The 24,916-nt window shown below is 47.7% G+C and overlaps 2 protein-coding genes across 8 annotated transcripts in view; both read right to left on the minus strand.

Annotated features, from left to right (window-relative positions):
- ZNF662 (zinc finger protein 662) overlaps positions 1-12,635 on the minus strand; it is a 36,497-nt gene extending 23,862 nt beyond the window's left edge. For 2 of the 3 annotated variants that reach the window (XM_070493567.1, XM_070493566.1), the window contains exon 1: positions 12,489-12,598. In XM_070493567.1, the coding sequence (XP_070349668.1) occupies positions 12,489-12,598 (110 nt within the window). Of the gene's footprint in view, positions 1-12,488 lie in introns of all 3 variants that reach the window. The other variant, XM_070493564.1, reaches the window with a different exon arrangement.
- Positions 1,435-24,916, minus strand: part of ACKR2 (atypical chemokine receptor 2) — a 44,567-nt gene continuing 21,085 nt past the window's right edge. The window contains exons 1-2 of one of the 5 annotated variants that reach the window (XM_070493572.1): positions 12,489-12,627; positions 1,435-3,840 (exon numbers count right to left, since the gene is read on the minus strand). In XM_070493572.1, coding sequence (XP_070349673.1) covers positions 2,663-3,817 — 1,155 coding nt within the window. In that variant the 5' untranslated portion in view covers positions 3,818-3,840; positions 12,489-12,627 and the 3' untranslated portion in view covers positions 1,435-2,662. Of the gene's footprint in view, positions 3,841-8,535; positions 8,814-12,488; positions 12,628-24,916 lie in introns of those variants that run through there. The other 4 variants (XM_070493571.1, XM_070493576.1, XM_070493575.1 and 1 more) reach the window with 4 other exon arrangements.

Below are 24,916 nucleotides of genomic sequence, written 5' to 3' on the forward strand. Positions count from 1 at the left end.
GGAAAATAAGGTGGGGATGGAGAGGGCTCTGTCCTGTCCCGGGCTGTGAAAGCCCATCTCCAACTGACTCCTTGAGCAGTGCCAGCATGCCTTCTCGCAAACAGTGCTGCAGTCAGAGCCCACGTTATGGTCGGCTGCACTACCTGGCAACCAAGACAGTGAGAGGAACCAGTGGGTGGCCTGTGGCCAGCCCTTCTCCTCCCCTTTGGGCACAGGCTTCATGGCACTTCTTATATACCTGTTGTTTGCAGATACCACACACCTCCACTTACATAGCTAGAGAAAGACTCATAGGAACATATAAAAAACCCGTGGGCACATACCCAGAGCGACGTGGACTCAGTGACACATTCATGTCAGATTCACACACACAGTCACTTACTACACACAGCCCACACAGCAACACAGACATACGCACACACACACACACACACACAAATCTGCCAGTGCTGGTGAGAAGCCCTGTTAGGTGTCCCTTGCCTGGCATACCTTGCCCCATCCCATCTGAGCTTCATGGGCACAAAGTCAGGGACTCTGGCCTGGGACCAAGTCAGGGACCTAGACCCTGTTGACACAGCTCAGGCTGTACCTCACCAGTCTGGTTGCCATGTGGGAAGACTGAGGTCCCTTGTGGGGCAAGATTTCAGGAGCCCTAAAATAGAACCCTGTGCCCGACATCCTCAAACAAATCACCATCTTCAGATCCAGAGCTTCATTTCCCAGGGGACCAAGGGAGCTCAGAGTCCTTCCATATAGTGGGGAGTCTGGGACCTTATGGAGAGAGAACTAAAGGCACTAGAACTGAAAGAGATGGTGGGGGTGGCAGAGACAGAGAGAAAAATCAGCAAGGTCAACTCAGGCAACATCCACGGACAGCCTGGCTCATGACACACGTGCTGTGACTGGACCATCCATTGAAGCTCAGGGGAAGACAAGAAGGAGCAGGCAGAATACTGAGCACCTGCTCAATTCTCTATCCATCCATTTGTTCATTCAAAAAAATACTTAGTGAGTACCTACTACAGTCTGAGCTCTTACTTAAGCACGAGGGATGCAGATTTTACACACAGCAACGTCCCTGCTCTCCTGGAGCTTACATTCGCCCAGCCACGTGTTCTCCGGTCCTCCATTCCATCTACCTAAAAGTTTCCTTCTGAGCACTACTGTCTGCCAGGATCTGTGCTGGGTTTTGCAGGACAGACATGGCAAGATCCGGGCAGATTGTGCCAGGTGGTTCTGGAAGGAGGAGGAAAGCAACGAATGCTTTAGAAGCTCAGGAAAGAGAGAAGTCACTGTGGACCAGGGGCTCCCTGAAGAAAGGCTTCTCAGTGGATGTGCCAGCGGGCAGGGAGGATGCCAACCACTGGAGACGTGAAGAGAAAAGCACCCAGGCAGGGCATATAAGTCAGGAATCCTTAGATTGCAAGTAACGAAACACTGCCACCCCAAATTGGAAAGGACTTTATTGATTTGTATAACTGCCAAGTCCAGGATTGGCATGAGCTTCAGCTGTGCCTTAGATTCTGGGGCTCAAACACCGCCCCCAGTGTCTGCTCACTCACTGTGCTATCACGTCACCTGAATTCGAGTTGATGGAGGAGCAGCTCCAGACCTCACATCCTCTCGGCTTCAGTTTCATGCCTCTGTTCTAGTAAGTTCTAGTGACATTACATTTCACAAGCTCTGCCTGAGTCATGTCCCCACCCCAAATGAATCACTGTGCCAGGGAACCGGTCCCATGCTGCCCAAGTCCCATGCTCTACCTGACCTCCAGCCTAAGCACAGGGAAAAGTGACTCAGAAGTGGTTTCCCAGAGCAAGTGGGATTCAGTTACAAGACAAGGGTGAAGGGATACCTGGTTGGAAAATGATCCCTGTGACATGAGGGAGTCGGCAAGCATAAAAGCACAGAGGTGGGAATGTGTGGGAAACATCAAGGGGTGCCTGGCGTCCAGGAAATGAAAACGGGAATGGAGGAGGAGAAGGGTAGAATGGTGTACGGGATTCTACTTGTGAAAGCTCCAGCCTTGAAGTTGGACAAAGATTTTGGACTTGACTGTACAGGTCCCAGGGAGCCCTGAAGGCTCCTGAGAGGGGATATGGGAGGCAGAGGGAGGCGTATCCTCCTGAACCCCCAGAAACACATGTTCACTCTGCCTCCTACCTGCAGGCTCCCACGCTCCTAGGCGGAGTACCTCCAGCCCCTCCTGACTGCCAGACCTACAGCCACCATCAAGGCTGCAATATTAAACAATATAGCAACAGTATTTCCCCACTGAGCTACAGGGAAGGGGGCAGACTGGTAGGTGGCGGGCCTTCGGCTACTCTGAAAGACATGGGCGTGATGCCTGAGGATGTCATGATCACTCTGGCTGCTGGGTGCAGATTAGATGATAGGGGAGCATGACGATAGGAAGTGCAAAGATCACTTGGGAAACTATTGCAGCAATTCAGACAAGATAATATGGTGTCCTGGAAGGTAATGAAGAAAGTGGAGGAAGAAGGTGGGGGTGAGAAAATGCTGCTGATGTCTGAGAACTGAGAACTGACCACTGGGTTTAGCAACATGGTCACTCAGGCCCTCGGAGAGAGGACTTTTGGTGGATGCCCAACTGAGCTGGGTCCCATGTGCTGTCACCAGACTGTGGTATGGCCACCCAGGCTTAATTTTTCCCCATGTCCCCCGTGTTGGGGGAGTCTTCAGCTTGCCTTTCCCCAAGGTCATTCATGCTGGTCATTTCTCCTTGGGGAGTGAGCCTGGTACTCTCAGAACAGCTGGACGGTGGGGCCTGGGCAGGGCGAGGTGTCTGTTGCCGTCTGAGCACTGCGGCCAGGAAAGCCTTCAGGTACTGGCGGAAGCGACGGCTGGAGAAGGCATAGAGGATGGGGGTAAAGCAGCAGTGAAGGAAGGCGATGCTCTCTGTCACCTGCAGTGCATAGTCCAGGTGTTGGCTGACCTCGCAGTCCCCAAAGACTTTCAGGTCCAGCAGTGAGTGCAGAAACAAGGTGAGGTTGTATGGGAACCATAGCACAAAGAAGGCCACCACCAGGGCTATGGCTATCCTCAGAGCCCGGCCCTGGCCTGGGGGCCTCAGCCTGATCAGGACAGAGCCAATGCGGGAGTAGAAGAAGATCATGGCAAGGAGGGGAAGGAGAAATCCCAGGAGGTTCTGCTGGAAGCGGAGGAAGAGCTTCCAAATGGTCCCATGCCCTCCAAAATCAGCATGGCAGCTCCACACACCCGTGGGGTATTCATGTGTCTGCACAAAGACCATGTCAGGGATGGAGATGGCCAAGGCCACAGCCCATACTATGGCAGCAAGGAGTAGGCTCCTGGCCCGGGTCCTCAGCCTGAGGTGAGGTTGAGCATGGACGATCTCCAGGTACTTGCCCAGGCTCATGCAGCTAATGAAGAAGATGCCACTGTAGAAGTTAATGGTATAAAGGGTGCTCACCATCTTGCACAAGAAACTCCCAAAGACCCAATGCCAGGCCACGGAGATGCCCCAGAAGGGCAGTGTCACCACAAATAAGAGGTTGGAGATGGCTAGATTTAGCAGATAGACCTCAGTCATCCGCCTGCGAGGCACATACCAGAGCAAGATCACTAGAAGAAGCAGGTTCCCGCCCAGGCCCAGCACAAAGATCAGGCTGTAGAAGACTGGCAGGAAGACTTTGCCAAAGGACACCACCTCATCTTTCCTGCAGAGCATGAAGGCCACATCCTCCAGGTAGTACTCGTAGTCATAGAAGGAGCTGCTGTTCTCAGAACTAGTGACTTCAGTGGTGAGTTGCAGAGGGGAGGCGGTGGCAGCCATATTGGGAGGACAGTCCTGGAGCTCTGTAGACCAGAGAGTAGCGTGAGAGAAATAAGATGAAACCAGGCATCCCTACTCTCTCCAAACCCACTTTTGCTACTGCTCTAGGATGTCCAAGAGACTGGCTTTAAGCTTTCTTTACTTCTATCACCTGAGGATTTCCCTTGCTTCTGTTATTTTTACAGTATTTCATTTATAAATATTTAGTTTTATGTCAATATTTTCATTTATAAATATTTACTATTTTAAGAATATTTTATCCAGTATTTCTAGGTTTGCAGCAGAAAGGTGTGATCCATCATGTTGATAGACTCAGAATCTAGTAAATCTTTCCATCCCTCAGTTTCCCCATCTTTAAAATAATAATAATAACAGCGCCAACTTCGTGGGGTTCTTATGAGGCTCAAATGTGATAATTCACATGGAGCACTTCAAGCTCTACGAAGAGTGCCCAGAACTGAGTAGGCACTTGATAAATGTTAGCTTACGTTATTGCTTTGCCCAAAACTGAGTCCATCATCTTCCTACTATCTTCTCCTTTCCTGTTCCATCTAATTGAATGGAATGATTAACGGCTCAGTCACATAAGGCTGAAACGTGGGAGACACCCAGATGCCCTCCTCACCCCCTTCACCATACCCTGTGAGTCTTTACCTCCTTACTGCCTTTTGAATATGTCCACTATCTCCAAGTCCCATAAAAATACATATATACAAGTGGCACTCTTTTAATAAAATTAAGAAAAATGAAATATATATACTCTGAAGGAGTTCAAAGAGATGAAAGGGAAAGCAAGAGAATGACAGGCACAGGATTCAAGACAGTAGCTGCCTGGGCAGGAGAAGCCAGCGGCATGGGATGGGGGCAGGTCACTGTCTATGGTCAAGTTCCCTCTGGGGCAGTGGTTTCCCAGGTTTTAACTGTATTATTAAAAATAATTTTTAAAAGAGAGCCTCACATGAACCAGTGATAGAGTCTGTCATGAACCAAGGATTATGCTCAATCCTGTTCTGTGTTCCAGAAGGAGAGAGACATAAGATTGTTCCCCAGTGGGGAAGAGGGTTTGGGGAGAAGAGAGGAAGGAGATAAAAAAGAACACGTGGCTCAAGCAGGCAAGCATGCACAGCCACCAGAGTGGGGCCTGTAGGCTGGTGAGGACAACGAGCCACAAACTGAGAAATACAAATCACCTCCACCTTGTAGCTCTGCATTTTACTTTTTATTTTTTGATTCAAGTGAGATTGAACTTTTTAATATGTTCAATACCAGTTTATATTTCCTCTGTAAATGATTTATTGTTTTAAGGGGTGGGATTCTCATTTTATAAGAGGATTTAAATAGTAAGGATTTTAGCTTTTTGCATATATATTGCAAACATTTTCTCCAGTCCTTCCTGGTAAAAGTTCTATCTTTTTCCAGGTAGAATTTTGAAAGAAATGTTGACTGAGGCCTTTAGCTGACGCTTCTAGTATCCGTGACACTGTGACCTCACAGCTGATGGAAATATCCAAAGCTACTGAGGCAGAACTCCTCCCAGGGGAGCCCTGGAGTCCTCCTACTCCTTGAGCTTCTGCCCTACCCTTGGGCTCCTGTCACATGGCATCTGGGCCAGATGTTGGAGAAAATCATACGCATGCCCTGTTCCCCCCCAGGAGCTCAGCCTGGGCAGCTTTATCTGACTGCCTTTATCTTGACTGGCCTCAGGAACTTGACCCTGTGCCTTCCTGTCTTGGTCCTCTATTTCCTTCCTGTGCATCTGGAGTCTCCTGTCCCTGAGCTCCTCCCTTTCCTGGGTAGCAGTAAGGACACCCCCAGTACATGTCTGGTGTTGGGAGTCTATGAGCTGCTGGGGTTGGAAGGAGGGCATGCTCTTCTGCACTTGGGCCTGATTAGGGATTATTAATCAGGAGTTGCCACTAATTAAACAGACCTTGATCCTGACCTGGGTTCTCAAAGTCCCTGACTTTTGCTTTAACAAACAACCAAGTCTGATGATTGCTTTGATCAAAGCCAGAGGTCAGGGTCAACATGTTTCATGGTTGGACCAGGCCACCTTTGTAAGGCCCCCTCCACCTGAAACACTCTATTCCCTTCCCTCTTGGGGCCTCTGGCCTCCTGACCTTTACTCTGGGAATCTTTCCAGGTCCTCTTGACTTCTGGGGCCACCAGCCCCTCCCATCACTTTTACCAATAATACCAAGGACAACAGCAATCAGCACCCCATGTGCACATGACAATTGGCCAGGCACCTTCATATCCACCTTGGTAGTCTTGTAAGGCAAACCAGGAAGGAAATGTCAGCGCCACTAACCCAGGAGCAAAGCAACTTTTCCACAATCATATAGGAAGTCACTGGATGAGCTGCATCTGAATCCTGGGGCTTCAGAGTCCAGGAGCAGTGTCTTGTCCCCTGTCCCATCTCATCTTCCACCTTTCTTCTGCCCCATCCAGCAGTTACCAAAGGGGCCACTAGAGGAAGGTGTAATTTGGGCTCAGGAAGTCTTGTCTTGGTTGCCCAGGATATTGCCTTCATCAGCTGGTCTAGCCTCTGTAGATTCCACTGTCAATGCCCCAAAAACTTTATTGAGCCTCCTTGCAAAACGCAGCCTCCCTATGGTTGGCAGAATAATAGCTCCCCAAGGTATCCACATCCTAGTCCCTGAAACCTGTGAATATGTTGCCTTATATATCAAAAGAGACTTTGCAGATGTGATTAAGTTAAAGATCTTGAGATGGGGATTATTTAGGTGGGCCCAATGTAATCACAAGGGTCCTGAAGAGGAACGCAGGAGTGTCCAAATCAGAGAAGAAGACGGTGGCAATGGATACAGAGATCAGAGTGATGCAGCTACAAGACAATGAATGCAGCCAGCCTCTAGAAGCTAAAAGAGGCAAGGAACAGATTCTCTCCCCTGGGCCTCCAGAAGGAATGCAGCCCTGCTGACTCATTTTAGATTTCTGACCTCTAGAACTTTAAGATAATAAATTTATGTTGTTTTAAGCCACCGAATTTGTGGTAATTGGATACCGTGGCAATAGGTAATACACTTCCTGTGACCCTTTTGCCCTCAGAACCTCAGACTGAGGGAGTGAGAGTGCATTGTGTCCACCTCCTTCTTGCAGGTACGGAAACTGAGACCCAAAGAAGAGGAACAACTCGTGCAAAGCGTGCAGTGAGTAGTCAGTGGCTGCACTGAGTCATCACCTCGTGTTCCTGACTGCCCTTCAGGTCTCTGTTACCCCATCCCTAACTGTCCCTCTAGCCTAGTCTGTTTTTCCTTTTCTGTCTTCACTACTTTTCCTTATTGCGTGAATTCATTTGGCCTATCCAGCAACACCTTGAGAGGAATGAATGGGAGTATCAGTTATTTACTTCCTAGTACAGATTAGCAGGTAGTAAGGCAACCCAGATGAAGCTCTGCAGTGGAACCTCTGGGGAACCCAGAGAAATATACAGAGGTCACAGAGGGAGGCTCTGAGGAGGAGGGACAGCAAGGCCACGGTCAGCTGAGCTTCCCCTACGATGCAGCCAAGGGCACAGAGGCAAACCACAGCTTATCTCTGGGGAAATAACATCATCCTCTTGGTGCCTTCCTGAGGCTGCTGACCTGGGCTGGCTCCAGCTTGACTTAGCAAGAACCTCTGGCTAGTGAGTAATGTCTCCTCCTGAGGATCCAGGGCTCACCTCCCAAGGCCTCTCAGAGAAGTCGCCATTGAGGCATCAGAGAGAGGATATTGCTACGTCCATCTAGTCAGGGAGGCAGTCATGTTAGTTGAGCTCCTTCTGTGAGCTCACATGTAATTTTCTCATTTAATCCTCACCACAGTTCTGGGAAGCAGTACGATTATGATCCCCGTTTTCCAGATGAGGAAACTGAGGCTTGGAGAGTTGAAGCCCAGTTGCCCATGGCTTCACATCAGCAAATCATGGACCCAGGATTGGATGGCCCTAACAACAAAAGGTAGAACTGGTGACCTTTTTCCCCCAGATCCCCCTTTCAACATGGACCAAACTTGAATTTGAAGGATGAGCCTCTGATAGTAGGACTTCTGGTCTCAGCAACAAATAGCAGAGAGGATTCAAAGTGAGCAATGTGCTGTAGCTGGCTCCTACAGGCTTGTGAGAGCCAGTTATGCAACATCTGGGAGGCATTCAACAAATGGTCATGAATTAACTAATTCTGCATTCAGTGATGTTAATTTGGTAGCTGGAAATTGGTCATGGTGGGAATATTTACACCAAGGTAAATTCTACCAATTGGAGCTCCCCTTCTCTCCTGCATGTTCCTCCCCTCTCCGCCCCATCACTGAGTGCTGGTTGTTAAACCTTTGCCAGCATACCTGATCAGGATCCTGTGGACCTTGACCAAACCCTGCCTGTCTCGCTATCTCCCACCACCTTCCCTCTTCCATCTTCCACGTCAATCCCACAGCTGCCCTCCTCCCCAGCCAAGAGCCTTTGAGGGCAGGGTCACATGCAGGCTCCCTCCCATGCTGAGTGTGCTGCCCACAGCACAGCTGAGACCAGTGAACAAATAAACAAGATCAAATGTGACCCTAAGAGGCCACACCAGCTTTCAGAATATAAGACCAAGAATAACATTTGAGATCACTTCTAATGAACAATAATGTTACTGGCTTCCTTACAATCTGGAAATCATATCCTTTAAAATGCAACCTAAATCCTCCCCTCCCAGAAGCCTGCCCAGCCCACTGACCTGGTGCAACCTGTGCCCCAGCCCCTCAGTCACTCACAGAAGGTCTCTTCTCGGCCTTAGTAGCCACTTCCTGAAAGTAGTCACTTTTGAGGATCACTTGCCTCCTGTGCTAGACTGGGGATTCCCAGGGGTTGGAACTCACCAGCACAGGGCTGGCATCTGAGAGGCATTCAACAAATGATCGTGGAATTAATCAGCACAGTCACTTCTCTCCCTCCCTTCTCTTGCTTCATTTCTCCCTTGACAGGTTATCTGCCTCCCCCACTATGCCCTGGACACAGCTGAACCAAGACCCCTCCTTCTGTGGGTTGTTTCCTCAGCCTTTGCCAGCTCTGCCCCCGCGGCCTTGGGAGCCTGTGACCATCAAGCATGACCGGCCCGGAGTCCCCACTGTTCCCACTTGAGCAATGGTCCAGTGCTGCCTCCAGCTGGCAGAGGCTCCCTGGACCAGTGTCATGGAATGTGCCCTGTGGCCACCCCCAGCTCCCTCCCTCAGGAGGCTCCCCTGACTGCTGTGGGAGGACTGGGGTGGAGATGGAGTCCCAAAGCCTGGAGTCCACCCTGGCTCTGCTTGGGAGTGGCCTCCCTCTGCCTATAACTGGCATTCCCATCCTGCATTCCTGACCCAGCTGTGGCTGGAAAAGTTGACAAAGGAATTGTGAAGTAACTCACACTCTGACCACAGTGTCCAGCTGCAGAAAGTGCTCTGGTGTTGGGGCAAATGTGGCAGAAAACTTGCCTTTAGGGGAACTGTAACAGTGTTGGGATCTCTCTATTTTCTTCCTCCTGGGTTTGGAAAAACACCAGGTATTAAACTCTACTGTGTATAATAACTACAAAAATAATAATACCCACCACTTACATAGCAGTTACTGTGGGCCAAGCTCTGTTCTCAGAATTTTACATGCATTAATTCATTTCATCCTTGCAATAACACTCTGAGGCAGGTACTATTATTATCTCTATTTTACATATGAGGAAACTGAGTCACAGAGAGACTAGGAAACTTGCTGAAGGCCACACAGCTGGTAAGTAGCAGATCTGGGATTTGAACCCAGGCCCAGAGTCTGGGCCAGCTTATTAAAAGATACCTGTGAAGGATGGGGACTAGAGATGGAGAAGTGCAGACAGGCTACCATCACTCAGGAAGCCTGAATGGAAGGCTGACGGGGGTGGGGGGCTGGTGGTGCATGAATGGAAACAGGAAAAGGAACTGAGAGCCACACAAGGAAGACATGAGGAAAGAAGTCTAGTGCCACGACCATGGCACGCAGGGAGAGAACTCATGAATGACCAACTCAGGGGGCAGAGCCAGGTCTCGGCTTCACTGCTCAGTTTGGGATGTCCTTGGGCTTAAACTTTCAGGCCCTGTCAGCTCCAAGACAAAGTCAGGGCTTTCACCCTAGAGCCCTTGACTTCCACGAGTCTGTTTTCTCATCCACAAAATAAGTAATACTTACAGCAAAGGATTTTGTGCGGATTGAATCTAGTGCAATCATTATAACAGCTAAGACCATGGAGCCCTCCCTGATGATGTGCTGGGTGCTGGGGCAAGGAGCTTTACATATTTTAACTTATTTAATCTTCACATTTACCTTATAGAAGTTCGATACTATTAGCCCCATTTTACACTGAGGACACTGAGGCACAGAGAGGTTAGGGAACTGGGCCAAGGTCACAGAGCAAGTGAGTGGTAGAGCCAGGAACTGAAACCCAAGAGGCCATTCTCCTAAACAACTGTTACATTGCCTCTCAAAGGAAATAACAAGCCAGTTGTGGTCCCCTTTGGTCAAGTTTCAAATGTACTAATGTACTTACGGTTCACAACAACCTTATGAGACAAGCACTATTGTTATTTCTATTTTACAAATGAGGAACTGAGGCTGCGAGAGGGAGAATAATGTGCCCAAGAACACATAGCAAGTGGGGCTGGCCCCGTGGCCGAGTGGTTACGTTCGCGCGCTCCGCTGCAGGCGGCCCAGTGTTTCGTCGGTTCGAATCCTGGGCGCGGACATGGCACTGCTCGTCAGACCACGCTGAGGCAGCGTCCCACATGCCACAACTAGAGGAACCCACAACGAAGAATACACAACTATGTACCGGGGGGCTTTGGGGAGAAAAAGGAAAAAATAAAATCTTTAAAAAAAAAAAAAGAACACATAGCAAGTGTCCTGCAGGATCAGAAATCAAGTCCCTGCAGTCAGCTCCAGAGCCAGAGCCAGGATCACACACTGGGAGCTCTGCCGCTGTGAGCCATTCCCTCAGACTCACAGGAGGGACAGCTGCCCTCTGCTTGGTCCACCGTGGGGAGCATCGCATTTGGATTCATTGTGACATATAAAACACAATGAAAACAACAGTAGCCAGCTCCGACATTTACATGGGGCTCCAAATTTCAGACACTCTTTTACATGCTGGTCCTTGCAAGTCCTCCTGGCTCCCTGGTGAAGTAGCAGCAGTTGTCACCTCCCTGGTTACACAGGAAGCCCAGGGCCACACCACAAGCCAAGCAGAGCTGACCCAAAACCCTGATCACTGAGTCCTGGGCCATCACACACACACTCTCTCCCTCTCATTTTTTTAATATGTATTTTTCCTGATTACACAAGTAATATAGGCTCAATGTAAAACGTGGAAATACAAGAAAAAATAGAAAAGAGGCTAAAAAATTCCCCATAACCCAACACCCCTCCCTCAAATAATCCTTGGGAGCCTTCTGGTGTATCTTGTCTGTTTTCATGCCCAGAGCGCCGTCTGCTGCACTAACCCCCCCTGGATTTGTGGAATCACAAGCCTGGCTGGAGGAGAGTGGCCTCGTCCAGTCCCAGCAGGCAGGGTCCCCTCGGAGTCTCCTGATAGACATGCTGCCTCCTGCTCCCTGGGATACGTGAGGTCCACCCGCTCCCCATGCTCCCTGGGACCCCACATCACTCAATGTTTCCTGGCTCTTATCGGGAATTGGGGATGTTCATGACATTGATAAAATCACACAGCAATCCCTCCTCCCAAAGCTTCTTTTCAGTTAATAAAGACTAAGCAATTTTAGAGCCCGACTCTTCAAGAAGTTGCTGCCATAGATGAAGGTATGATTTGCCCATCTTTCCTGAGTCATTTTTGCTTTTTTCTTCTTTGCCTCTCTCACTGTTGCCTGAAATTTCACCCCTAGAACTCCTTGCATTCGTATTTCAGCATTATGCTGGGTTCAAAATGAAACACAACTACCACCCCCACTACCCCTGGGGAGGGTGGTACATTCAGCATTGTGTAGCATGGAAGAATAGACAGAATAGATTGGTCCACTTCTTAAAAGCTGAGTAACTCTGGAAAAATTACTTAACCTCTCTGAGCCTTAGTTGTTCTCACCTATAAAATGCCTCCTTCGTGCAGTTTTTATAATTAAATGAGTACCTGGCACATAACTATTGGTTCCCTTCCAGGCCCTAAAATGACACTTGGCTCAGGCTGGGATGGATGAGAGGGAATACTGGGACTGTTTGAAGCAGAAGGAGGGGGCTGAGAACTTGGAGGGGTAACAAGAGAGTTTGGGGGGACACAAGGAGAGAGTGTGGATGTTTGCAAAAGAAGACCACAGAACTGGGGAACCTCAACCCTGGGAGAGAGGCCCTTAAAGACATCTCACCTGTCCCTGTCATAGTACACCTGGAGAAACTGAGACCACCCAGCCATGCCTGATACCCACTCTCAGGGATTTCCAGAATCCATGAGGCAGATTCTCAGAGCCTGGGTCAAGTGGGGAAGGAGCCAGCAGACAGCTCACTCCCTAGCTGCTGGGGCAATTGCTCCAACAGCTGCCTTAGAGAGAAAGCTCCAGACTGGCCCTCTTAGCACCTCCCTCTCCCACACCTGTGCCCACTCTTCAGCCCACTGGATTCAGACTTTCCCTGTGGCCCCTGGGCAGGGCCCACCCCACTCTAAGAATGGCCATAACCTACCAGAGCCAGACCCAGTTGCCTGGAGGTATCCACTCTGCACCCAGGAGGAGAGCAGCAGCGCCTGGGTCCTTCTTCCTCAGGGAAGTGCAGAGGGCGTGATTCTTCTTCATAAGCTCTTCCCCTCTCTGGAGAGCAGGCTGCACACATCCTGCTTTAAGGCTGGAACGAAGCACCCCTTTGCGTCTGCCCCGGCCCCACCTTGGCTGCACATCCACAATCTGTTTCCTTCACTGAAAATGAGTCAAGCTCAAATGACCCCTCACCCCCCCACCCCCGTCCCCACCCATGAAGGAGCATCCCCTCCAACCACAACCTAATGACTTTGGAAATCATGTGTCCCAACCACACCTCTCTGGAACGATTCCCCAGAAGCTGGGCCGGGCACACTAACAGCCCCAGTCCAGACCTCCAGGCCTTTGTTTCCCCTGTCTCCTACCAAGGCAGCCTTCCCAAACTCCAGCTTCATTGATCCTGGACACCCCCCCAGCAGGATCCCACTTGCGTCCTCCCCCAACTCTACTTCTCTGACCATAATCCCTCCAAGTAGTGCAGTGTCTGCATCACCCATGGTCAGGCAATATTCTCATCTCCCAGACTTTCCAAACCATCTTCCCTCTTCACCCCCTCTTCTGCCCCTGCCACCCCCATCACAGCATGTATCATTGTACAGCTAGCTGCCTTGTCTGCTTACTTACTTGTCTGCTCCCCTACTGGGTCTGGAGCTCCCAGGGCAAGGGGCATATCCGACCCACCAGCCTGAGCCAGGACCAGGCAAGAACAGAGACTGAATGAACGAATATGTGTGTGTGATGCACTGCCTGCCATGCGCTTAGCAGTATGAGGGTTCCTCTTTGCCAGGACAGCACCTGTGGTCCAGGATCAATGTCTCAGCCAGCCTGGCACACAGCAAGTGCTTGGTGAATGCCTGCTGCCTCTACTTGAATTAAGCAGTAATGGAATAATGCCAGGTGGTCACAGGCACTAGCATAAGGTCACACAGAGCTGGGCTTGAATCTGGCTCTGTGTGTACCCGCTGTATGACCTAGAGACGGTGGCTTCCTCTCTCTGAGCCTTAGTTTTCAGATCTGTATTGGAGGTGGGGGTGGTACCTCCCTCAGAGAGGCGAGATGAGAACTCAATGTCCCCAGAAAGGTGGACATGGACTTGACATTGGCCTTTCCCTGGGGTCCACAGGCCACCCAGAGTGGATGCCAAGACTGTGATGGGGGAGGGGATAAGGGGACCTTCCAATTGTGGGGGTTTCCAAGTCTGTCCAGGACAAATGCCAGCTACCAATAGGGAGAATAAGGCCCAGGGAGCTGCCCACAAAAGCCGCAGAGTCCTGGTTCCTAGGGAACAGCTAAGTTCTAGAACCTGGGCTCCTTCCTCATCCCGCCCCCTCTTTTAAACTTTTTTATTTTAAAATAATTTTTAGACTTGCAAAACGAGTGCACAGAATTTCTGTATACCTGTCAGCCAGCTTCCTCTAATGTTAACATCTTATAGAACCACAATACAACGATCTAAACCAGGAAATTAACATTGACACAATACTATTATCTACAGACCGTATTCAAGTGTCACCAATTAATTGTCCCACTGGTGCTGTTCCTCTGGTCCAGGATCTAAAGCAGAATCCCACACTGCATTTGGTTGTTGTGCCTCCTGAGCCTCTGTGTTCTGGGACAGTTCCTCAGTCTTGCTTTGTCTTTCATGACCTCGACAGTTTTGAAGAGAACTGTAGAAAGTCCCTAAATTTCAGTTTGATGCCTCTTCATGATTAGATTGAGGTTAGGCACTTCGGGCAGGAACACCACAGAAGTGATGCTGTGCCCTTCTCAGGGCATCATACCAAAGGTACATGACTTCAATATGTCTTATTACTGGCCATGTTAACTTTGATCTCTTGGTAAGGTGATATCTGCCAGGTTTTTCCACTGTGAAATTACTATTTATTCCTTTGTAATTAATAAGCATCTTATGGGGAGGTACTTTGAAACTATACAAATATCCTGTTTCTTATCACACTTTTGCCCATCAGTTTAAGCATCCATTGATTTTTTTGTCAATAGTTATTACTGTGGTGTTTCCCAAATGGTGATTTTCTATTTCCATCATTCTTTCTAAATTAATTGGAATTTTACTGAGTTAGCCCTTCTCTTTATTTATTTATATCAGTCTGGACTCATGGGTATTAATTTTATTCCATTATTATCATTATTTATTTTGCTGTTCAAGTTATCCTCTTTTGAAATATCTCAATCCATTTGTTTCCTGTTGCGCTGACTTTCCAGTCACAGCACACCAAACACCTGCTGCCTGGGGTGCAGGGCAGGTTGCGGGGTGAACTCAGAGCCCTTGCATGGGCGGCCAGGTCTCCGTGCCTAACTTCACTGAGGCATCTTCCCAGTAAGAGCTTGGCCTTTTCCTGGAACAGTCCAGGGTTCCAGTCACGCAAAGCCAGTCATGGCTCCAGGGGCAGGGAGTTCCAGGAAGGCCCAGGTGATTCCACTGCTCTCCAGTCAGTCATCCTGGCTCCACAGCTCCACCCCAATCCTGACCCAGGATTGAGCAATACCAGCCAACCTCACGCCCTGAGTTTTTCCTTCTTGACTCCCCCTTCTCTGCCCTGCTGCAGGGGTAGTTGCTGGAAGCCCCAGTGGCAGATAGTCAGGCATCACTTGCCCAGCTTCTTTCATGCAGTGGAAGTGCCACCCAAGGGAGAGTTACCAGCTGTTATCCACCAGCCCCAAGGGCAGCAAAAGCAGAGACAGCAGTGCATTGCAGCAAGAGAAACTAGTCAAGGAGAAGGGGGCCTTCACCATGTCCAAGTAAGCTGGAGGGAGAAGGCTGTGAACTCATCTTCTTTGCTCTCTTTAAGATGCACAAGGATTGTTTGCCCTGCGAGGGGAGTGGACCCAGCCTCTGTAGCCAGGCAGCCAAGATGCACAGGGCCTCTCCCCCAGGATACAATGCCACTTCAACTTCAGAGCAGAGACCTTAAAATCTTTACTATTCTGACATGACTCCTAACACACATTTTTAACACTTGGGACACATCTACTATCACAGTGAAAAAGGACACCACATTTTCAAAACACCTGCTTCTGTCTTCAGCCAAGCACTGGGTGTGAATCTGGGACCCTCTTGCCTGCACCCTGATCCTTCCTGACCTTCATAACCTAGCTCCAGGCCTGTCTCCCATGAGAAGCCTCCCCAAACCTCTCCAAACCTCCCTGATACCCTGCCCTAAGCTTCCCGAGTCTGCAGGAGAATTATTGCTCAGAGGCAAATCTGTCTCCCTATCAGACTGCAAATTCCTCACCGTCAGAGGCCTTGTTCATCTGTACACAGAAGATCTGGCACTACTACACAGAGCAGGAGCTTGAGAGCTGGCCAGTTGATTTGCTGATGTAGCCCAGCCAGTACTTGACGAAACTGGGTTTTTGATGAAGGAGCCCTGGTTTGGCCCTGCCTTATCCTCTCTCATTCTCTTTCTCTTCATTTCTTTGTCTTTCTTGAGCAAAGTTCACCCCATTCTGGGCTGAGCCTATGAGAGGGTCAATTGGTGCATCTCTAGATCTCAGTGTTGGAATTCCTAAAACACAAACTTGCCCTCCAACATAATTCTGTTAGCACCCATGTTTACTCACTTTGATTAGATGTTGTGCCGGAATCCCAGACCAACTTCTTCCTATCATGATCCATTGATGGCACAACAGGAAGGAAACGTTGCTCATCTCACCTCTTCCATTTCCTCTTTCTGCACCACCCCCACCAGCTGGCACCCTCCAGCCACCACAGACATGTGTTGTCCCTCCTTTTGTACATCTGCCCTGCGTCCTGTGCTCAGGGCCTTGGGAGCGGGCTGATCTCAGCTAAGCAGGAGAGGGAAATGTGTAACTTTTTCACCATTTACCAGTCTCTTGCCTTGGTACAAATGTATTTTTTTTTTTAAATCAACACATTTATTCATTTATCAAAATATCTTCAGCCACATATTACATGTTAGAGTTAACATAGCGGTTCTCCAGATGTCTTCTCTGTGGGTTTGGCCAAGCTGAGGTGATTACACCTACTTTGTAGACAGAGTTGCCAAGGCAACCTGGAAAGCTCATTTGCCTAGAAGCACACAGTTGATAGGAGCCACCCTAGTACTCTCTTGCCCACAATGTATGTGAATATTCTGTTTGCTTGCTTCTTCCTCCTCCCCAGCCCCTCCAACTCAGATCTAGCTAGCTATTCCGGGACAGAAATTATTTCTTACTCATCTGATGATCCTTCACAGCATAGCCCAGCCAGTGCTTGACATGCAGTAGACACTCAATGAAAGTTTATTGGGTGACCACATGCTTCTATGTAGAAAGCCTTCCCCAAATTACATACTATTACCTAAGAGTACTCTTACCTAAGACTTTGGTCCCGGTGCTTTTTGTACACAAAGATTCCACTCCCTGGGGCTTCTCTGGGACTCAGTTTCCCTATCTGTAGAGCGGTTGTAGAGGGCTGGACTCAATGATACCCATACTCCATCTGCTGTGACACCCCATTGTTGGCTTTGGAACTTTGCCCCCAAGGACTGCTGTCTGTGATTCTGGAAGCACATGCCTGGAAACCAGGATGCCCAGCCAGCCCAAGGTCAGGGATGGCAAATAGCAGCAGCTGGGTGTATCCTTGGGTTCCAGGAAAATAAGTGTAGGGCTTCCAACAACATCACGTAGGGCTTAGAAAGTGGTGTTCACAGCTCACAGGAAGTGGGCAGGAGGCATGGGACAGGCTGAGCTTTCTGTAGCCAATTTTATTCCTCTGGAATTATTTTCTTTTAAACACTTTCAGGTCTCTGGAAACTGAAGAAGCTGACTACTAAGCAACAATTGAGAACTGGAGGCCTTGCCCAACCACATCTTCACCTTTTCACCCCATCTGTCCATTCAGGAGGCCCTCCCCAAGTGCCTGTCCCAGGCCCAGGTGGCCTGACTCCCCTACTCCCACCCTTGACACCCACCCTGTTGGTTGACTGCACCTCTCTTTCAAGTCCAGGTGTTTTCCCCTCCTCACCGATAAGTTTATAGTTTTATTAGGTTGTTTATTATGGAAATTTTCAAACATATATCCCAAAAAAGTGCCAGAATAGTATAATGAACTCATGCATCCATCATCCAACTTCAATAATCATCAACTAGTGGCCAATCTTTTTCACTTACACTCCTATCCATTTACCCTTTCCTGTATTATTTTGAAGCAAATACCAGCCATCGTTATAATGAAATCCGTAAATATGTGAGTATGTGCCTTTAAAAGATAAGGACTTTGACCATTGTCACACCTAAAAAAGTTAACACTAATTCCTTAATATTATCAACTATCCAGTCACTGGCCTTATAAATTTTTCCCTTTACAGTTTGTCTATTCAAATCAGGATCCAAATAAGGTCCACACACTGTAAGGGGTTGATATATATTTTAAGTCTTTTTAAATCTATAGGTTCCCTCTCCCCTCCACCTTTTTGCTTTTCCTCACAACTTATTTATGGAAGAAACTGGTTGTTGATCTGGTATATAAAGTTTCCCACAGTCTGGACTGTGCTGGTTGCATCCTCCTGGTGTTACTTAACACGCTTCTCTGCCCTCTGTATTTCCCGTAAATTGGAAGTTGGAGGTTTGATCTGGCTTGATACTTCCCAGGTGGTGCTGTTCATCCATCAGGAGGCATGTACTCTCTGGCTGTTGCCCTTCTTGTGAGGTGAGCAGCCTTTGAGCTCAACGCCCAGACCCATTCATTCTTTAGCAGTTGTACAGTGGCGGCTGGCTTACTTTTGACAACTTACGGTCTCCCCCGGCAGATTATGTGCACCCCTGAACTTGCTCTAGGCTCTTCCCCCTAAATGGCTTCTTAGCTACCTGAATTCCTTGGCACCTGGCCACCAGACTCCTCTCAGGCCACACAGTACCACATAGAGTTGGGCATAACAAGCAGGAGATAGCACAAACTCCACCTGAAACTTGCCAGTTAGGGGGCTGTTCTTGAGGGATGGGATGCTAAGTGGTCATCACAATGTGAGCCCCGACGTCTCCAACTAAAATAAGAAAATTCTCAAGAGGTGAGATTAAGTGTCAGCTGAGGTCACACTGTCTTTTGAAATAGAACGAAACGGGCTTGCCTCTAGCAGAGAAGTATGCCTACTAAAATTCCCAGCAGATTATGTTGTCACAGTCACTTCCAGACTTCCAGCTCTGAGTCTTTGCTTCCTTGAATTCTTCATCCCACTCACAGCTCACCTTCCACAGCTGTTCCCTGCCCCTGCAGATGCAGGTGTGGGACTCAGCCCTGTTACTCTACTTTGTTTCCTAAAAATCACGCACGTGACTCATTTATGAGCAGGCAGATTTTCCTTAGGTTTGGGGCAACCAATGGGTTTCAAGTTACCATGTGCCTGGGCCCCTCTCTTTCTTCCCAGGCCCCTCCTCATCCTCTGACTTCCTTCCCCACAGACGCACTCCCCTCATTACAGTGAAGATCAGCTCAGTGATGTCGCTGAGATGACAGAGACCATCTGCCTCAGGTCTCATGCTACCTCACAGAAGACCTGGCAGAGGCTCTGAAATGCCTCCCTTCCCTGTCCCCATTCCCACTCAGTCCCTATGGATGGAAGGGAATAATGTGGAGATACATACTCCTCCCCCATAGAACCACATTTTTGTGCCAATGAACAGTCTGGCAAAGCCTTGGACTCCCTCTCAGAATAATGCTTTCAAAAACATAAAATATGTTAAAAACCAATTACATCTCAGACTGGAATCAATCCAAACGAATCCATTTTCAGCAGGAAAATGGTTAAACAAGTTGAGTGCATGCCTACCATGGAACACTACTCAAAAACAAAAAGGAGGGGGGGCTGGACCAGTGGCTGAGTGGTTAACCTCACGCACTCTGCTTCGGCGGCCCAGGGTTTTGCCAGTTCAAATCCTGGGCGTGGACATGGCACCGCTCATTAAGCCACGCTGAGGCGGCGTCCCACGTGCTACAACTAGAAGGACCCACAACTAAAAATACAGAACTTTGTACTGGGGGGCTTTGGGAGAAAAAGGAAAAATAAAACCTTTAAAAACAAAAGCAAAAACAAAAAAGAACAAACTGTTATCTGTACAATTTGGATAGGTCTCAAGGCAATTATACAGAATGAAAACAAGCCAATCTGAAAAGCTTACATACTTTTGAAAGAATGTAAACCTCAAAAGGGTATAGATTCCATTACACAAAATTGTTGAAATGACAAAATGATAAAGATGAAGAACAGATTAGTGGATGCCAGGGCTTAGGGAAAGGAGAGGGAAGCAAGTATCTGGCCATAAAAGAATAGCAGGAGGGGTCCTTGTGGTGATGGAACTGTTCTGGTGGTCACAAAAATCTACATATGTGATAAAATTGCATAGAACTAAATACACTCACATGCACACAAATGAGTGCACATGAAACTGATGAAATGTGAATAAGGTCCATGGATTGTATCAATGTCAATTTCCTTTTGCGATAGTGTACTATAGTTTTACAAGATGTCACCGTTGAGGGAACAAAGGTATATAGGATCTCTCTGTATTATTTCTTGCAAATGAATGTCTACAATTATCCTAAGATAATTTTACTCTAAAATAAAAAGTTAAACATCTCAAATATTTTAAAGACACACTTACAATATAGAATATATGCATTTCATTATTAGTACATTTAAAAAGATCTAGTGACGGATCTTATAACTACCATGACAGTAATGAGTATAAATGATATTTTAGGATACCTGTGGCAAGATCTTCCTAATATTACTATGTTTTGCTGCCTACACTCATAATTGAAGGAGATGTTAATTTCATTAGAAGTTACTGAAAATAAATATGTAAATTTTCTTGCTATCCAAATCCAGGATTCCCTGAATTATATTATGAACCCCCAAATCAAGGACCCCTGCCTGTTTAAAATGGCAACTTTCCCTCCTCTATACACAAGCTAAAATGAACACAAAGGGCAAAAAGTAGTAAATGAAGCATCTGTGGGAGGGGTAGGGAGGGGTGGGGCATTTTTGAAATGTTATTTGATGTTTCCCTGTATTGACCTTCCCTCCACTCAAACAGCCAGATCTCAGAAAAGGTCCGAAAATTTTTCCTTGTCCTTTGAATACAGGAGTTTGAGGAAATTAAGGTTCTCTCTCTATCTTATATTAAACTAAAAAATTATTCCTAGGCTGAGGAGATAAGAGGCCTGAGGGAAGCAGGTTAATCTAGACGTTAGAGAGACCCTGTGCTCAGCCTCCTGGCCAGAGTCCTGTGGTCTTTAGGCCTAGGGGTAGAGGGACATGGCACACGGTAAGTCCAAGGTAGGTAAGGCCACAGACAGCCCCATCCCATGCCTAGCCCTAGAAGCAACAAAATGAGATATTCAATGAACTGCTGAGCCTGAAGGTGCGGGGGGACCATACTGAGTGTGGATGTATGGAGCTGGTGACCAAGGGAGGCAGGAAACGACATTTAAGTTGAGGTCTACATGGACAGATGCTACCAAGAACCAGGTGGCACAATAGTTGTCTGGGCCTTGGCACTGACCAAATCTCTTGGAACTGATGCAATTCTGGAAAAGGGGTAATTCTCACAGTGACTGAGATGTATTTTCCAATATCCTGTGGATTAGGGTCTCAAAATAGAAAATAAGTAGTTCTAGAAAAATAGGGTCATATTTTCTTGTATACTTGTTTACGGCCAGCTACATGCTAACGGCACTTTCAGAATCTATGGTCATAGCTTTGGCAGCAGGCGCTGTTGGTGGCCCTCCTATATACTCACCCTCCCCTACTCAGTACACGCTGGCCGACTTCCAAGTGGCAATACACACACTGTTTTGTCTGAAGACTTGCACGGGCTAAGAAAGCCTGTTTGCCTCTGCCAACTAGTGCAGCACGCCGGAAGTCCCAGGGAAACGATGCTCTCTGCCCCCTTAAGAGCCCTCAAACAATGACTGATCTGAGTAGGTGTATACATACCCCACCTCCCTTGCCCCTTGGGTGGAGTAGCTCTGAGGCTGGTTCTATACTGTCTCCCTGAGTTCCTCCAATGGGATTAAGCTCCAGCTACCCACCGGGGTGACTGGTTTGATAACACACTCGATAACTTTACTGGAGGCCCCCCTCCTCTGCCTTACTGCCCCACTCTCCTGTCTGTGTCACCTTCATCTCCCAAATAAACTACTGCTTGAACCACAAGACATTGCCAATAGTTGACCTTATTTGACTTATAAAAAAGGCAATTTCATATAGCTAAAACTAAAATTTATACTCAAGTCCTTGTCTCAGGGTCTGCTAAGACAGTTATCTACAAGGACTGTCCCCTCGAATCATCACTCAGCCATCCCTGGCGAGAGTCAATGGGAGGAAACTGCCGAACCAAATCCAGGGCGGTGAACCCCTGAGATCTACACAGGACTACTCTGCCTCCTCTGGCTCAACAGGACAGGACAGTGAGTCCCAGGAGAGGTGGGGTGGAACAACACAGAAGCTACCTCAGGATGAGTACGTACTCAGCCAGATGTTACATATCACAGTGGGAAGTGTGGCCACAAAACGAGGAAACTATGAGAGATTAAAAAATGCTGTAACTGGAAATGTGATGGAATGTTTGGAAGCAGAAGCCCTGGGTGTGGGCCGCAAATCTAGAGAAAGGAACATTTGGATGAGATCAGGAAAGTGACTATGAAAAGCCTCAGAGGCCTATTTGGCCTGATCCCAGCCCTCCCTCCTACAGAACTCAATCCCTCAGACATAGAGGGCTCTGGGCATATAAATAGGCTCAAGAAAACTTTGGCTAAATCAGAATCCCAAGCATAAACACAGCAATTTAACATCTCAGTTAGCCACCCAGCAAAATTAATCTGCCTCCGTGGCGCAGAGGGTAAGGGGACCACCTCACTAGACAGCAGGGCAGGAGCAGAACTTAGACTAGAAGCCAGGCCTGTTTCCACCTGAGCAGACACTTTTGCCTATAACCCACAGTAGGAAACGCATTTTACATTTTACCTGGTGGCCCATTGCTCAAGTTTCACAAAACAATTACCCTAACTACCCACAATATGCTTTGATATTTTCTATTCTATTGTTTCACATTTTGGACACTGGACATGACCCTTAACTGATTTTACAACCCACTTCTGGGTGGTGACCTACAGTTTGAAATACTACCCTTTAGTGTACCCAGAAATGAAAGGGTGCAGACAGTATTTCTGGGCTTTTCCTAAATGCTGTGTATTTGCAACAGCCTCTGTGTCCCATTCAGGGACTGAACCAGGAACCTCTAAAATCCCATAAAGTGAAGATGGTTCCTATCTCTTAATCCAGTGATTCAAATCAGGAATTGCAACCACTTTCACATTTTTTTGCCACATCCACATACCACCTGTACTATGTATTATTGTCTGAATATTCTCTCTAAATCAACTCACCACTTTTTAAAACTTAAATACGTAGTCACTCTAGCCCTATCTTATGGAGTACTATTGGTGAAATCAAGGTTTTGATGTTATTCCCTAATGCAAAATAAAACAAAAACATAATTATGAAAATAAAACATGCTTTCCGTGTTCCACCTTAAATCACTGAGCCAGTGGCCCTCCCTGCCCTGTTCCTTTCACAAGAAAATGATCCAGCCTCTGCATAGCTTGAGCTGTCTCTAACTCCTAGAAAGGCTTCATCCTACTGTCTGTCTACCTCTCCAATGATAATCAGTACCATCATCATGGCTAGCAGCATTTTTTTTCTTCTTCTCCCCAAAGCCCCTCAGTACATAGTTGTGAACTCTAGCTGTAGGTCCTTTGGTTGTGCAATGGCTAACAGCATTTAAATTCATTTAATCTTCACACCAACCCAACAGTGTTAGGATCACCCCATTTTACAGATGAGGAAACTGAGGTATGGAGAGATCAGGTAGATTTGCCCATAGCTGGGAAGTGATGGAACCAGGTTTTGAAACCAGGCCATCTGTCGACAGGGCCTGTGTGCCTAACTAGTACCTTATACTGCCCCCCTCTGAAGCTGCCCATCCCCCATCTTAGCCCTGGTGTTGCCTCTTACAGAACACCTTCCTGGACTGTCTGACCAATAGGATTGCTCTTCTGTTCCTAGAGCACTCACTTCTTGCCTGTTCAAATCATGTGGAGGTTAATCATAAACTACCTAGAGACACTGCCTCTACCAGGCTAGGGGCTTCTTGAAGGGAAGGCTGCATCTTGTTCTTCTGTGTATCTCTGGGTCCAACAGCCTGTCTGAAGCATCAGAGGCCTTCAGTAAGTGTCTCTTGGGCTCTGCAATCTTTCCTCTTGTTGTTTAAACAAACACCCAGTGCTCTTTGTGAGTTATCAGCTCACAGGCTGGTTTCCAATGAAGCCCTGGGAATAGTCAGAGGGAAGAGGAGATAAGTTGGAGGCAACAGACTCGAGGGGTCTTAACCTGGGGTCCACAGATCCCAAATGGACCCACACCTAGTATGTAGGTTGGTGCAGTTAGATGGGAACAAGATTACATCCTTATTTTCACGGACCTCTGATGGAAATTCAGCATTTCCTTCCAATGGAATGTGATCCATGATGTTGTCATCAGTTTCATTTCACATTACTGTTGTAGCAGACATCTCAAAATATACACTCATCAGTTCCTGGAAATTTTGGTTGTGTTCAGACCCACTGCCAGATCTTGTATTTACGAATTTATTTAAAGAAACACATATACAGCACATACCATGCCACATTGAAAAAATCTCTTGGTATTTGTATTTTAAACAGGTTTGGCACTTCTTAGCAATTTCAATAGGATCAGTAATCTTATGTATTTTATTTTATGCATTTTAAAACATCATTCTGAGATGGGCTAATAGGCCTCACCAGAATGCCAGGATGAGCCATGGCACAAAAAAGGCTAAGACACTACATAGAGAATCATGGTTAAGAGTCAGGTTTGGAGCCAGACAGATCTGAGTTCAAACCTTAATTCCACCATTTACAAGCCAAATTACCTGGGCCTCAGTTCCCTCACCTGTAGAATGATACTACCTATCTTACTGGATTAGCATCTAGCACCTGAGTAAAGGTGATGTCTAAACCCAACCTAGACTGCCTGGTGAGGACAAACCCTGGAGGTAGTAGAGCCCTCATCTGGGGTAGGGTCCACTTTTCCCTCGGCTTCCTACCTCTCCTGCCAGGGAAGTCATTTGTAGCCCCCAGCCTGGCTAAGCCCAACTCTCTGTAGCAGGACAGAAAGGCTGACTTCAGACTCTCCTTGGATACTCCAGCCCATTTCTGAGCCCCGTATCTGCACCCCGCTCCCCATATTGGATGACACTATGGGGCTCCCAGGAGAGGCCAGTCATCTCCCTCTTTTAAGCACCGACATGCATTTC

Source organism: Equus asinus, chromosome 21 (assembly GCF_041296235.1).
Source record: "Equus asinus isolate D_3611 breed Donkey chromosome 21, EquAss-T2T_v2, whole genome shotgun sequence".
Lineage (NCBI taxonomy): Eukaryota > Metazoa > Chordata > Mammalia > Perissodactyla > Equidae > Equus > Equus asinus.